The sequence below is a fragment of the Oryctolagus cuniculus genome, chromosome 3 (genome assembly GCF_051225735.1).
Source record: "Oryctolagus cuniculus isolate XC-2025 breed Fujian yellow rabbit chromosome 3, ASM5122573v1, whole genome shotgun sequence".
NCBI classification, from domain to species: domain Eukaryota; kingdom Metazoa; phylum Chordata; class Mammalia; order Lagomorpha; family Leporidae; genus Oryctolagus; species Oryctolagus cuniculus.
The window spans coordinates 84,651,016-84,665,141 of NC_142869.1; the positions used below are offsets into that span (position 1 = coordinate 84,651,016).

Below are 14,126 nucleotides of genomic sequence, written 5' to 3' on the forward strand. Positions count from 1 at the left end.
CAAAAAATCAGGTAGAGACACCCACACACATAACATATGTATAACCACACAGATACTGAAGTTTGCTTCAAAAAGTTTGTGGAGCATTGAATGAAAAGAGAAGCTAATTTTGGTACAAAATTTTTATATCCAGGCATAGAATTTTCTTAATACTTGTCTTGCATAATCTTTTTGAAGGATCTTTTATTTATAAAAATTAATATTTTTGAGTGGTAAGATAAAGGACTATTCATGATATCAAAATTCTTAATCTCAACATCTAATATAAAGGCTTGATTTATAGAGATACTTACATCAATATTCTTAAGCTGACAGTATCTGTCAATAATAAAATAGAAATCTTCTGATTTCAAATAAATTAATTTTTAATTTGATGTCAACCAGCAAAAATCACCATGAGGAAATCAGCATAGTAGAATTTGCTTTAAGTGATGGAAAACCAGAATTTTCATTAGTGTTTGTGTTTTTTCAAAGCAATGTATAAAATTGCAAAGGGAGCCTAATTGGAATAGTAACCATTAGTTGACCCATTAGGTTGAAAATAGAGACATGAAATCCACCAAATTCTACAGTATTTACTTCATTCTTTCAGATATAGGCACCATCCACCCCAGAAATACCATCCACTAGACCTCATCAGGGATATATAATACTTCACATCACTTATTCAAATATGTCCATGGAATGGTTCTCTGTCAGAAAATAAATATTTTTTATAATAGCATTGGTTAGTGTTTCTTTTCAAGGCATTTTAGCTTTTAGCCATTGTTGAGTAACTCTGACAATGTTGATTAAAAATGACAATCTATGCAATGAGTAGAAATATGGTATATATTTTAAATTGAAGGACTCCAATTTTTAATGTCCTATCTCTGTTCAAATTGAGAGATCTGTCAACTTTGCTTAAAAGTTGGGGGAATATTCACAGAGAAGAAACTCTCTACATGTTAATTTCCCTGTCTCATGTTCAGTCTAAGAGATGGAAAAGGACAGGTTCCACATGAAGTTAAGGAGATAGATCATAGAAAATCATGTTAGAGTAGGCACCTACATGTCAGTTGTTTACCAAAGAGAGAAGCCCAGCTTCGGTTTCCTCTCTACTCAGCACCCAAGAGAGACCACAGAGATTTGACTCCACCTCATTCCATCATTCATGCCATCAATACTCTGCAGCTAAGGGATTTTGTTAACTAAGCCCATCTATATTAGCTGTCCCATTAAAAAAAAAAAGGTAAAAGAAGAATTAATGCTGCATGACAAAGTGGAACAAATTATTTTTTCAAGCCAGACAGAATGGATACTCCATTTTATATCTTGATAGTGGAAAGAACAAATGCCTTATCAGTTTATGGGGAGTCATCTTCCTTGTCTGTGTAATGAGGAGAATGAGAGCCACCTTACTGTATTAGACACATCATGAGACAGAGCACATGCAGTGCCCAGCACACAGTGAGTATGCAATGAAAATTAGTTCCTCTTTCTTTTCTCTTCACCCCTTGAATTGCCTTTTTAAAAATCTAAGACGTTCAGGCTCTCATCTGAGGTATAATTTCTTTCCTGTGTTCTGAATGTGAAAGTTAAATTAGAAATGTTAGAACAAATAAAGATGGTGCTATCTGGTGTGCCTCAACTCCATTCTCTTGCATAAGAATCTCTGACAATCATTATAAGCCATTCATGAAATCAAGAGTGACTGGGAATACTAAATTCCCACCAACTGCTATGTGTACTTTTGTCCTTCTATCATCCCTAAGGCAATGCTAGAAGTAAGGAGTTTTAATATCTAAGAGAATGTTTCCAAATTAGTGCAGCAAAGCTAATGATACATTGTGATCGTGGCACATGGTGACTTGCAGCCCTGTGAATGACAGCTGATTGAATGTCAGCAAGCAGAATTGAGCAAATTTGATGCTGGTGACAAAATATGGTTTTACCAACAGCATCTGTGACATCCTACAGAAAAGTAGGGTGAAAGACCTAGGTAACTGCTGAAAAAGAGAAAGGAATTTTGCTGAAAGATGCAGAAGCACTTAGAGGGTTTGGCAAACTCATTTTTGGATCAAACAAATCCTGTTAAATATTCACCAAGGCTACCCTTGTGTTCAAGTTGTAGACATATTTTTTTTGAGGAAAAAAAAAAAAAAAGTAACCTAAGCCAATCCAGGGAAAGCTCTGAAGGCCCAATAGCACAGCCTCTTCTGAACAAATCAGTGCCGATTAGGTCCCTAATATGTCCCATCCAAGAGTTTATCATTAGAAATACCAGAGACCCGGGGCAGGTGCTATGGCAAAGCAGGTAAAGCCACTGCCTGCAGTGCCACCATCCCATATGGGCGCCGATTTGAGACCAAGACTGCTCCACTTCCAATCCAGCTCTGTGCTATGGCCGGGAAAGCAATGGAAGATGGCCCAAGTCCTTGGGCCCCTATACCCGCATCGGAGACCCTGAAGAATTTCTTGGCTCCTGGCTTCAGATTGGCGCAGCTCCGGGTGTTGCGGCCAGCATCAGAGTGAACCATTTGGGGGAAAAAAAAAAAAAAGAATACCTCTCTCTCTCTCTGTGTCTCTTCTTCTCTCTGTGTGTAATTCTGACTTTCAAATAAATAAATAAATCTTAAAAAAAAGAAATACCAGAGAACTTCTAGCATTTAACCTTAATCTCAGTCTTCTGAAAACAAAATTTACGGGGTAATGTTCAGAAAAAAATATATTGGTAGTAGGTTTCATAATGAGTGAATATCCTCAGGGTTAGGCTCATGCTGATGCCCAACTAGGGATTGGTTCCTTGCATGTTGGAGTAACTGAGTAATTGCATGGTAACAACAGTTTAAAATTTTACCCAAAACAAATATATCATGTCTGAAAACTATCTTTTTTTATATCGATAACATCGATTTAAACATAGCTTTATATAATGAGTATGTCAAAGTTAGGAAGAACACACGTTGAATAGACTATATAGTCTTTTAAGAAAAGCATTCAAGTTTCTCAGCTGGTATACTCAAAGGTAAATGTACCCAAAACATGAATTATCATTTTCTGAGAGGAGTTGATTTTTCTTCCTGAAAACTGCTTTTGGATAACAAGAGTCACTAGACCTGAGGAAAGGCATATCCTGTTTTTTAGTGGTGTGAAGAATTACACAGGTACACAAAATATTCATCTTGGTCAATAATTCAACTGGTTACTGACGTGTTTTTTTTTTTATCTCACATGGCTATTTTTGAAAATAATTATCTCATCATCTATTCGCCAATCTCAGCTGCAATAATCAGTTATTTGAATAAAGTATCTTAAGCACATCACAAATGTGCAAAAATGTTTCTTTTTCCCATCCTTAGTTATAGCTCTACTTTTCACTAATTAGTTTGGAATTAAAATTTAATGTGAAATAGGAGGTCAGAACTAAATATGAACAGTTTTACCACCACCTGAACTTAATAGAGGTTAAAAAAATTTTAATATTACAAGAATAGAGCTTCCTCCAGAGATTCAGGAAAAGATCCAGGAAAGAGGGTTATGTGTCTTTCTAATACCATGCAGGCACATGTGTCTAAGTTCAATGATCTGAGGCAGGACAATGACCCCTATCTGGAGATCTGAATTCTAATCTTGATTATCTTAGTAACTTGCTTGGGATTTTTAGAGAAGTAATTAGTCTTTTGGGCATCAATTTATCATTAATAACGCATTTATAAATAATATCCTAAACTCTCAGATCTCTTTGGCATGTCTAAATATTGGTATGCTTAAGATTAGAGGTTCAATTTGGATCAAAGAAATATTGAATTTTCCTCCAAATTTGTCCATGTGTCATTGTGTCCACACTGAGGGCTTTGCTGTTTAATTCTTGCTGGTGGTAGAAGATCTCCCTTCTCCTTTGGCCAAGTCCAGGGAAACTTTACCTTGACTCTCTCCCAAAGAGTTGTTTACCTCTTTCTCTTTCCTTTTCATTTCATTTCCTCCATTTTATTTGTTCTTCTAAATCTGCTAGAGTCCATTTTTTTTGCATACTTCATCATTGTGAATGTTGCTAAATCTAAAGTATATTGTTATTTCCATATCAAAGAAACAATATTTTTCATCACTTTGTTTTTGCTTTGGTAACTTCAACTCTCTCCACTTGTTCCATACTTAGAAGGTATTCTGTGATTAAATGTTTTGGTTATTATGGTGAGTTGTGATTCTGCTTCTCCATCTTTGCCTTTTTTTTTAATACTCATGTAAGTCTAGGAAGTTACTTGTATGACAATTTTTTTAAAGTATAGCTTTAAAAGCACAAAATGAGCTAAAACAATGCCCATACCTAGCACTGAATAAGTATTTGAAGACTCTTCCTTCTGCAAAACGTTTTACACCTCCTCAGACTGTGAAAAAGCATTATTTGGTAATCTAGATCAAGGAGGGTCTTTAATCGTTGGTCAATACTATTTCAAACAATCAGGAAAACAAGCATGTAGTCTGGATAGATGTACTCAGGGTTATAGATGTATTATCTTTCCAAAGTTTTCTTTCTATATAAACCCAAGCAGTTTTGGCTGTATTTTAAAAATGGCAAATCAAAGACCAAGCTCTCATTGATTATACCTACTTGTGGGTCAAAAGAACTGGCTGTTATCAAACACAATCATTGTGAGTATCATTGTGAGCTTCTTCAAGTGGCCTGTCTTCATTCCTGGTTCCCTGTAATCACAGATGGAGCAACTTGCAGAACCAATGCTCACACAGGGTGGGAAAGTGGCAATTTAAGAGGCCACATCGTGTTGTAGAAGGACTCCAGTCCAATGATGAACTGCTTCCCTGAGTCATCTCTTGTAATTTCAACTCTTCCATTCAAATGCTACTAAAATTAAAAATTTAAACAACCCTGGAGAAATACAGTCACCAAGTCCATTGTTATTTTCACAGCATCTAACAGAATTATTAGATAAAAGTATTGATTCCTCTTCAGTCTTCAAAATACTTTTCAAATTTCCACTTTTGATGTGGCTTCATTGCATCACAAGCAGCTACATTCAGGGTCTTCTGAGAAAAATTTGCTTCTAAGCATAACAACTGATGATAGTTTTCAAAAATAATGTGATTCACCTAGTGAGAAAGAGAATCTGAGAATGAACCACAGCCTCCATTTGACAACTGAAATAATAAATAAATAAAAAAGAAGTGTGCAGGAATTGAAGCTTTTGGTTCCTTAGGAATTCTCCTGAAGTGAATTAATAACATATACATAGCCTTGGGAAAGGATTGTTTGTCTTTGTCTCAAACTTAGTTATCTTGCCTCTTCAAGCTACAAGACTTTTAATTCTCCAGGAAGGAAAAATGAGTGTTATAATGATATGGCTGGTAACTGTTATTTAAAAGAAAAAAGTCAGGTATCATCTATTATATGAGATGGATTGAGAGCAGTAAAGAAAAAAAGACATACCATGATAGAAATAATTACCTAATTTCTTAATTTTGAGAAATGATACAGTGGACCAGCATTGTTTGGGTGACTATTAATAACTAGACCTCCGAATAAATATACCCTGATTCAGTAGCATTTGATGATTTCTTTGGGTGTAAATATTCCCATAATAGATGGTTTCAAAGCTACCAATTTGATGTCATTGAATGCAAAGTTGGTAAGATATGCACACAGTTCCTGAATACAAGTGAGAGCTGGCTCCTGTGTATCCAGGAGAACCCAGGTCTCTGGGAATCACAGGGGATGAGAAAAAGTCTTCTTATATGGAAAGGGGGAGGAAGGTAGAAGCAGACTTGTTCTAAAGAGTAGAGCTTGTGGGATACACACTGCTTCTTGCTTTCTCCATATATTAACCCGATAAGTTTTTCTGATGACTAATGATAATGAATTCTAGCCTATAAACCTTACTTTTGGTATTGTTAATTGACTGAAACAAATGATTGAGAGGGGCCGGTGCCATGGCTCACTTGGTTAGTCTTCCGCCTGCGGCGCCGGCATCCCATATGGCCACTGGATTCTAGTCCTGGTTGCCCCTCTTCCAGTCCAGCTCTCTGCTGTGGCTCAGGAGGGCAGTGGAAGATGGCCCAAGTGCTTGGGCCCTGTACCCCATGGGAGACCAGGAGGAAGCACCTGGCTCCTGGCTTCAGATTGGCGTAGCTCCGGCAGTAATGGCCATTTGGGGGGTAAACCAACAGAAGGAACACCTTTCTTTCTCTCTCTCTCACTAACTCTATCTGTCAAATAAATAAATAAATAAAAATTTTTAAAAAGTTGGTTTCTCTAAGGATTATAATAATAACTCCTTAAAAATGATTGAGAAACAAATATAATAATGATTGCCATCTAATCATAAGAATCTTCTGACTACTATTTAAAATATCTGATATGAAATAAACTTGGTAGAAGAAAATTTAGCAATTTACAAAAAAAAAAATCTGTTTATCTCTCTGGGTGAGCTTTTACATGGTCTTGACTGTCATCAACACATTTAAAGCTTCCTCACTCAGAAACTGGCATTGAGGGTTTTCTCTCCCATTGGGTTGAGAGTTGAATTTGCTTACCAGTTTTGGGTGTAAGGCTGATGCTGATTTATGCAGCCATTTCAGCCCTTGGCTTCTACTATCGCAACGGTTCAGGATTAGGACTCCTTTGTCAGGAATGGAGGCTAGGCACAATTCTCCGTGCTTGATAAATCTTAACCAGGTATAATTAAATTGTTGAAGCTACAAGGAAAATGAATAAAGAGAAGGTCACTCCAGGCAGCAAACAAAGGTAGGGACTTTATCTTACTTTTTTGTTAGCAATAGTTCAGAATACGGGCACTCAGATCTGGCATGTGATACTCAAATCCCAGTCCTCCCACTTCCCATGGTGATTAGTATAGGCCCTTACTGTATCTGCTCACATTTTTTTCTCTCTCTTTTGTTAAAGATGTATTTTATGTATTTGAAAGTAGAGTCACACAAACACACACACACACACGAGAGAGAGAGAGACAGAGAGAGAGAGAATCTTCAATCTGCTAGTTCACTCTAAAAATGGCTGGTCTTCCACATGGGTGCAGGAGCCCATGGACTTGCACCATTCTCTGCTGCTTTCCTAGGTCATTAGCACAGAACTGGATCAGAAGTGGAGCATCCCAGACTTGAACCAGTGCCCATATGGGACGCTGGCATTGCAGGTGGCAATTTAACCCTTTAAGCCACAATGTCTGCCCCTTCATTTTTCTTATTTTTAAGAAAGTATCTATCTCAAAGTTGGGGTAATGCCTGCAAAATGTTTTACACTAAACCTTCAATAAATGTTACTGTGATAATAGAAATCATTTAGTACAATCAGTAAATATGCATGTGGTGTCATTTCAGATGTTCTCAATCCCAGACAACCCTTAGTGCTTACAGTATTGAAATGTTCAAAGTACCAAATGATTTAGGTTCCAACTCAAGAAGGAATTCCAGGAGATCCAAGTTACAGCCTTAAATTTCTTTGGTGGAAATTATTCTGCTTCCTTGCTTAAGACTGTGTAGACACTTGGACTCTCAGGAAAGGTTCAACTCTTTCCATGTTGATACCTCCAGGAATCATGGTTCACAATAACTGTTCTTGGAGAAATCTGGTTTGGGGAAGTTTCTAGTGTAAATACAAATTCAGGCAATGGAATAATATTTTCAATCCTACAAAATATTTTCTCTAGTTGTTTACAGACTTCTATTGGCTATTTGGTAAATTTATTCTAAGACTCTGGGTCACAAGAAGTTTGATGTTTTATACTAATGCACAAGTATTTGAAAAAAATAGACTACTGGTAAAATCTGTCTAAATGCCTTTACTTAATGAAACACTTTTAATGTAATTCAAATTTCATGTAGATTATCAGGTTAAATTGAAATCAGTGTACTGGCCCTTGGCACATAAATGATAGTCTCTGGACCAACATTAGCATCACCTGGGAGCTGGTTAAAAATGCTGAATCTCAACCTCACCATAGGTTTATGGAATCAGAATCTGTGTGATAACAATCTCCCCAGGTGATTGGTGTGCCCATGCAAATTTGAATATCATGGTTGAATGGCATACTGTTAAAAGGTTGTGTGGGTACTAAGAGATGTTAGATATTACCTTGCAAAGGGAATTCTCAATTGCTTTAGCAGTTAGTAACTAAGGAGATGTATTAGGTAGGGTGAGGGAGACAGCTTAATTCTTCAATCCACGGACTTTATTCCTTTTGAGCTTTTTTGCATGAATGCTATAGTCCCTGGCTTTGCATTAAGCCTCATTAATTCTGCTAAAACAAATTATTTTCCTTCATGTTTCTTTGTTTTTCTATTATTCAAACAAACTGCAATAGATGGAAGCTAAAAATGAGCAATACGGCAGACAGAGAGCAAGAGGGGAGAGAGAGAGAGAGAGAAATGGAGTTATGTGGAATGTATAGGTTGCATAATTCATGTTTGCTCCCTAGCGTTCCCTGGAGAGACTCTGTGGTTATCAAGAACAGAATTTGGATTTTCAGGTGAAATATTGGTTACTCAGGTACAAAAATTTCCTATAAATGTAGCCTTGACCACCGGCGCCACGGCTCAATAGGTAATCCTCCACCTTGCGGCGCCTGCACATCAGGTTCTAGTCCCGGTGAGGGTGCCGGATTCTGTCCCGGTTGCCCCTATTCTAGGCCAGCTCTCTGCTGTGGGCAGGGAGTGCAGTGGAGGATGGCCCAGGTCCTTGGGCCCTGCACCCGCATGGGAGACCAGGAGAAACACCTGGCTCCTGCCTTCGGATCAGTGCGATGCGCCGGCCGCAGTGCGCTGGTCGTGGCGGCCATTGGAGGGTGAACCAAGGGCAAAAGGAAGACCTTTCTCTCTGTCTTTCTCTCTCACTGTCCACTCTGCCTGTCAAAAATAAATAAATAAATAAATAAATAAATATAGCCTTGAAGGATGGCATTATTTATTTTTTTAAACAATTAGGATTAATTGTGGTTTTGTTTTATAATTTGTGACATTACTTTCTCTTTGAATTGTTAATAAGTGAAGATCATTTTTTTCAATTTATTGTTTAACACAATCACTTTCCTGTCTCCTCTCTTTCCTAATTAAGAAAGCATTACTTTGGCTTCATATTTACAATCCATAGCTGAATTTTAGCATTAGAGATGTCTTTTCTTCTAGTAGCTGCATTGAATTTAGAGGGACAGGTGGAATGTGCTTGAAAATGTAAGCAGTATCAGTAAGTCAAAGCAAGGAAGTAAGACTCAGCAAGCCAGTATTATCTTCACAAAATAATTGTCTACCCAAGAGTGATCTGCAATTTAGGGAGATCAATTTCTAGTGGCATGTCAACATTCCTATGAGTCCTATTTGGCACCCAAACCAGATAACTGTTCCCACAGAATAAAGAATTGTGAAGGAACACACATTGGAGAGGGAAATGTGATCACTCAGAGCTCACCTCCAGCACAGTGGAAGGAGTCCCTGTTCTGCTCTCCCTGGTTTGACTCCCTCTCCTAATCACTGTGCTCTGAATTTATGGGAGTCTCACTGCAGAGTTGTCTTCCATGGGTCATGGATTCTATGGTTTCCATCACTATGTTAAGATGCAAGAGAATGGGGTATGTGTGGGGGGGAAGGAAAGGGGTTGGAATCAGAGAATAAAATTGTTCCCTAATTTAAATTATCTACAAATGTGTTCTCTTTATTCATTATTTTGCCTTTATATTTTCTACATTTTGTCTTATTATCAATGCAGCAAACACATACAGAGCACTAGGCATGATGTATTTTTCTATACACTTTATGTATGTTACCTAATTCTTCCATCACACCAATCCTAACAGTAGGTACTAATATTACTACCATTTACCAAAGTAGGTACTAATATTACTACCATTTACCAAAGGCTAAGGGATTTGTGAAAGTTAACACACTTTTTCAAAATAAGGAGCCAGGACTGGATCCATCCTGATGCTATGGGTTGACTTCTCTTTCTACATTTTTATTTCTTTAGTCTCTGTCTTTGCATTTAGTGGTAGAACATTTTATTACTTCCTTGTAAATACCTAGACACTTAGATATTAACCACAAGTTTTATTGGGCAAACGTGAATTTCTCAAGTGAGCACTGAATGTGTCACACACTCATCGTCTCAACTACCTGGAGTTAGAAAACCCCAGCTTAGCTTACCTTACTGCTCCCATCACAGTCTGCCAGGATGGCTGTGGTGTTTTCAATGGAAATGCATTTCCCCAAGGCCACATTAATAAGCTAAGAAGCAAAATACAAAATATGAATTCAGGAAAGACATATTGTAGAATAAGACATTCAGACACATTTAGAAAACAGACTATAAAAGCATAGTAAGGTTAAAAGATAGTTAATAGCTCCACATTACTTAGCACTATAGGATTTTATTGGTTGCTAGCTCTAACAGAAACATAATGTAATCTTGCTAAAGTACAGCTTCAATCTGTCAATTTAAGCCTATGATTCAGCCACAGAGCCAACAAACAGAAGCTTTTAATTAACCCTTGCCTGGAATACTAAATAGCAAATGAGCAAAAGGTGGGATAGAAAGTAACTGCTTCTTGTCTCAAGTTTATCTAATGTATATATTAAAAGTCAATGCACATATCTAAAATTTCATCAAATCAAGAGTAATGGGTTGTGTTCCCTGCCTGACCCTTGCAAGCTGTTTGACTGCTTAGATTCTGAATCATAGAGAATTGAATCCTTCAAAGAACAGCAGATTCCAGCTGATTCCCTGTCAAGATCTTCCTATTGACTCAAGCAAGCTGCAATTCACAGGCAGTCAAGAAAGCTGACATACAGCCAAGCATAAAGGCACTTTCTGGCAGCCTCCCAGGTCTGTAATGGATTTACAAGGTCAAATATGGAGGTAGCTCTCTATAAGTCACCATTTACTGTAGAAACATGTTGATTCATTTACCCTCTTTGAACTCCTGGATAGAGCTAATGAGATGGCAGGCTAGTAGGGAAATATAGGATTAGCAGATCACTGGAGGAGCTGCATAGTGTTGCATCTATATTCCATATACCAGTGGGGGTGGGGTGGAGGTGGTGGTGGTGAGGTTTTGTTGCCAGGGGCACTATCTGTACCCCTCCCAGTTCCATGGAGCCTAACACAGAGAGGTGCCTCAGCTGCTGCATCAGTGCAGCCGTGATTGGTGACCATCTTCACATGCATAGTTCAGCTTGCAAGAAAGTAAGGGGCATCTTCAGGGAAGAAAAAATATAGAAGAAGCTAAAAGCTAGAGGGGAAATGGAAAATGTTGGTAAACAACGGACTTGTCTTCTCTTAGGGTTGGGAGAAAAACTTGGGCATGGATAAGTCAGAGGGTTGGAGTTTTGGCTTCCACATAAAAATGGAAAGCTAAAGAGTTAGACTTTCGATGGAGAGTGCACTAGGAAAAATGATTTATTCATTAGCACATGGAGCCAACAGGGAAGCTAGGTTTTCCCTGGGATCCTGAACCCCTACACTGACTTTCATTTGGGTTTGAGATGAAATTTTACACACTTGCGTGGCAACCTTTAACAACCTTCAGAGAATAGAAACAAGTATTAAAAATTGTACCAGATTGGGGCAGGCATTTAGCTTAGAAGTCAACATTGGTTAGTATGCCCGCTCAGCATGTTTGGGTTAGATTCCTGACTCTGGCTCCTGACTCAAGCTTCCTGCTAATGCAGATCCTGGAAAGCAGCAGTGATGGTTCAAGGGTATTTGGGTTTCTGTCATCCACATGAGGTCCTGGCTCCTGGCTTCAGCCTCATCCCAGTTCTGGCTATTGTGGGCATTCAGGAAGTGAATGTTTCTCCTGCTCCCTTTGCCTCTCAAATAAATAAAATAAGATTAAATAAAACAGTATTAGGCTGAGAACTTCCAAGGTTTGCGGCACTGAACAGCAAAAAGCAGTTCTAGAAGGATAAACTCCACCAACATTCCTCCATGAAAGCTCCATTTGTGATCTAAAATAGCAAACAGGAGAGGGGACCATCCACTGTCAACTAACAGGTGTAGTTACAAAGCAGACACAGATTTAATGACTGTGAGCTTCAGGGAAGGGAACAGAAATGCATAAAATGAAATAATCTTTGAATATAAAGGAAGCTGTGCCCAGTCGTTCTTCAGATCTTGGCAGCAATGAATAGAAGCTCCTGTGTTTGTGGATTATGCAGAATCCATCTTTCAACAAGTTTGGAAAGGCTGTGTCTCAGCACAGCTGGAAAGGTTGTTCTAACCAGGTTCACCAGGACCCTCGGGATGCTAATGCCCAGTCTGCTGCTCAGAATGCATGTGTTCCTCAAAGCTCTGTGACCATGGAACCCAGTGGCAGCCTCAGTACCGCTGCTCAGCACAGTGTTTGGGAACGCTCAGTTTCATGGATTTCTTTGTGTTTGTTCACACAGTTCAACTTCTTCCTCCAAGCATTGGAAGGAAACAAAAAACTTTCTGTTCCTTTTGTCTCCCTCCTCCACTTCATCTGCATAACTTTTCCCTTCCTTCTTATCAGAAATTACTAGAGATGCCCCTTTCCTTCATATAGAAACATGTTATGAAATGCTAAGAAATTGTTAGTCTTCATTTAATTCTTACTGGTTTTTTTTTTTTTTTTTTTTTTTTTTTGACAGGTAGAGTTAGGTGGTGTAAGAGAGAGAGAGAGACAGAGAGAGAAAGGTTTTCCTTTTCCGTTGGTTCACCTCCCAAATGGCTACTACGGCTGGCATGCTGCGCCGATCCAAAGCCAGGAACCAGGTGCTTCTCCTGGTCTCCCATGGGGTGCAGGGCCCAAGCACTTGGGCCATCCTCCTTTGCACTCCCGGGCCACAGCAGAGAGCTGGCCTGGAAGAGGAGCAACCAGGACAGGATCCGGTGTTCCAACTGGGACTAGGGTGTGCCCCAACCTGGGGTGCCAGCGCCACAGGCAGAGAATTAGCCAAGTGAGCCACGGCACAGGCCTAATTCTTACTGTTTTAAAGCGTTTTATTTTAAAGAATTATATTCAGGGGCTGGCATTTTGGCAAAGGAAGTTAAGCCACCACCTATGATGCTGGCATCCCATATGGACCCTGGTTCAAAATCTGGCTGCTCCACTTCTGATCCAGCTCCTGGCTAATGTGCTTTGGGAAGCAGTGGAAGATAGCCCAAATATTTGGGCCCCTGCACCCACATGGGAGACCCAGAAGAAGCTCCTGCCTCCTGGCTTCGGACCAGCCCAGCTCCAGCCATTGTGGTCATTGGGGGAGTGAACCAGCAATGGAAGACCTCTCTCTCTTTCTTTGTCTCTTTCTGTTCATCTGCCTTTCAAATAACTAAATAAATAACATTTTAAAAAATTTCTATGTATTTAGCTTGAAAGATGGGAAAACATGAGTAAAGAAGGGGTTGAGTTTATTTTCTTGAAAATATTTGGAATTCCCTGGAGATAAGTCCCAAGATTTTGTAGACTAGAAATAACACTCCCTACTGGGTGTTTCAAAGGGAGTAAATGATAAAATTATTAAAATCTTTCCAAGGAAAGCAATAAACAGTGAGGCAAATAGAAAAGGGAATTTGTTTAAAATCACTTTTTAGGGGCAAACATTTGCTGCAATGGTTGATTCCACTTTGGACACCTAAATACCATATCAGAGTGCCTAGGTTTGAGTCCTAGTTCTGCTTTTGATTCAAACTTCCTGCTCATGTGTACTCTGAGAGGCAGCAGCTGATGATTTAAATACTTGGGTCCTTCCCACCAACATGAGAGACGTGGACTGGGTTCCTGGCTCCCGGCTATGGCTGGTCCTACCACTGCAGGCGTTTGGAGAATGAACCAGTGGTTGGAAGATTTCTCTCTCCTTATCTGTCTCTCTATATCTGTCTCTCTTCTTTCTGCTGTTTAGACAAATACAAAATTTAAAAAATATTTTAAAAAGTATTTACTGTAGTTTGGGCATCAGCAGAAGGCTATTTCTTCAAAAATGCTGGTCAAAAATTTTGTGGGAGCGTAACATACAAGTTTAAAAGCTAGTTTTTAGTGCCCTCTGGTGGTTACAGTTTAGTAATACACTCACTGAGATTCTGCGCTGTTAGGATAATAAAAAATTACTATGGCAGGAGCTTCATTTTTTCCCTCCTGCTTGAGGAATGAAAATAAAGAATGAAT

At 38.8% G+C, this 14,126-nt stretch overlaps 1 protein-coding gene across 1 annotated transcript in view; it reads right to left on the reverse strand.

Annotated features, from left to right (window-relative positions):
- Positions 1-3,789: 3,789 nt before the first annotated feature.
- GALNT5 (polypeptide N-acetylgalactosaminyltransferase 5) overlaps positions 3,790-14,126 on the reverse strand; it is a 53,177-nt gene continuing 42,840 nt past the window's right edge. Inside the window, exons 8-10 of the mRNA XM_002712143.6 lie at positions 10,147-10,227; positions 6,529-6,690; positions 3,790-5,088 (exon numbers count right to left, since the gene is read on the reverse strand). Of these exons, the coding sequence (XP_002712189.2) occupies positions 4,948-5,088; positions 6,529-6,690; positions 10,147-10,227 (384 nt within the window). The 3' untranslated portion in view covers positions 3,790-4,947. The remainder of the gene's footprint in view (positions 5,089-6,528; positions 6,691-10,146; positions 10,228-14,126) is intronic.